The 1144-nt window shown below is 45.8% G+C and overlaps 1 protein-coding gene across 1 annotated transcript; it reads left to right on the top strand.

Annotated features, from left to right (window-relative positions):
• The first annotated feature begins 314 nt into the window (after nt 1-314).
• LOC127129735 (uncharacterized) lies at nt 315-740 on the top strand. The gene has a single exon (XM_051058865.1). The coding sequence runs from the start codon at nt 315-317 to the stop codon at nt 738-740; it is 426 nt and encodes a 141-aa protein (XP_050914822.1).
• The last annotated feature ends 404 nt before the right edge of the window (nt 741-1144 follow it).

Genomic DNA, 1144 nt, shown 5'->3' with positions numbered 1-1144 from the left:
ATATTATGGATGTTTGACGCGACTGGGGAAAATGATACAAAGGATTGGTAAAACATAATACAAATTACAAAGACACACAGGAAGGTCTGATATTATGTATGTTTGACAATACCATGGAAAGGGGACGGGTGGCCAACACAAAGGTTGGGCTTGATGAGTAGAGAGGCCAAGTACGAAGACTTGGGCTTGGAGGATAGAAAGGCCAAATGCAAAGACATAGGCTTGATATGCGGAGAGGTCAAATGCGAAGATTTGGGCTTGGGGGATAGAAAGGCCAAATGCAAAGACTTGGGCTTGATAGGCGGAGAGGCCAAATGCGAAGATTTGGGCTTGGGGATAGAAGGGCCAAATGCAAAGACTTGGGCTTGATAGGCGGAGAGGCCAAATACGAAGATTTGGGTTTGGGGGATAGAAGGGCCAAATGCAAAGACTTGGGCTTGATAGGCGGAGAGGCCAAATGCGAAGATTTGGGCTTGGGGGATAGAAGGGCCAAATGCAAAGACTTGGGCTTGATAGGCGGAGAGGCCAAATGCGAAGATTTGGGCTTGGGGGATATAAGGGCCAAATGCAAAGACTTGGGCTTGATAGGCGGAGATGCCAAATGCGAAGATTTGAGCTTGATAATGGAGATGATGGCCAAATGCAAAGACTTGGGCTTGATGATGGAGATGATGGCCAAATGCGAAGACTTGGGCTTGATGACGGGGGTGTTTTGCCAACAGAATAGGGCTTACAACTGATTTTCCAACTGGAACTGAACTTTTGATGAAGTATCGGAAAAGGGTGAAGGAGAATTGCGGTCCAAAACGCAGCGGAAATTAAAATTTTCTCCTTTAGAGATCCTTACGAATGGTCATGATCAGTGATAGAATATTTACCTCTTGTGATGATCGAAACCTTTGGTGCAGATCTCTTGTGACAATCAAAACCTTTGATGCAGATCCACGGAGCGATCACGAACGTTGAACGATGACAACGTCTCTACTCAGTCCACACGAACGGGTTCCTTCAATCTCAGTGCTAGCTGGTATGAGTGAAGGCTTTGAGTGAGAGAGAGAGTGAGAAAACGAAAATAATGCAACCGCACTTTGTGCTTCTGCACAAGGGTTCTATTTATAGAACCACTTGTGTGGGCTTCAAGCTA

This window comes from Lathyrus oleraceus, chromosome 3 (genome assembly GCF_024323335.1).
Source record: "Lathyrus oleraceus cultivar Zhongwan6 chromosome 3, CAAS_Psat_ZW6_1.0, whole genome shotgun sequence".
Classification (NCBI taxonomy): Eukaryota; Viridiplantae; Streptophyta; class Magnoliopsida; order Fabales; family Fabaceae; genus Lathyrus; species Lathyrus oleraceus.
Note: the sequence above shows the minus strand (reverse complement) of the source record. Positions and strands in the feature narration are given on the sequence as shown.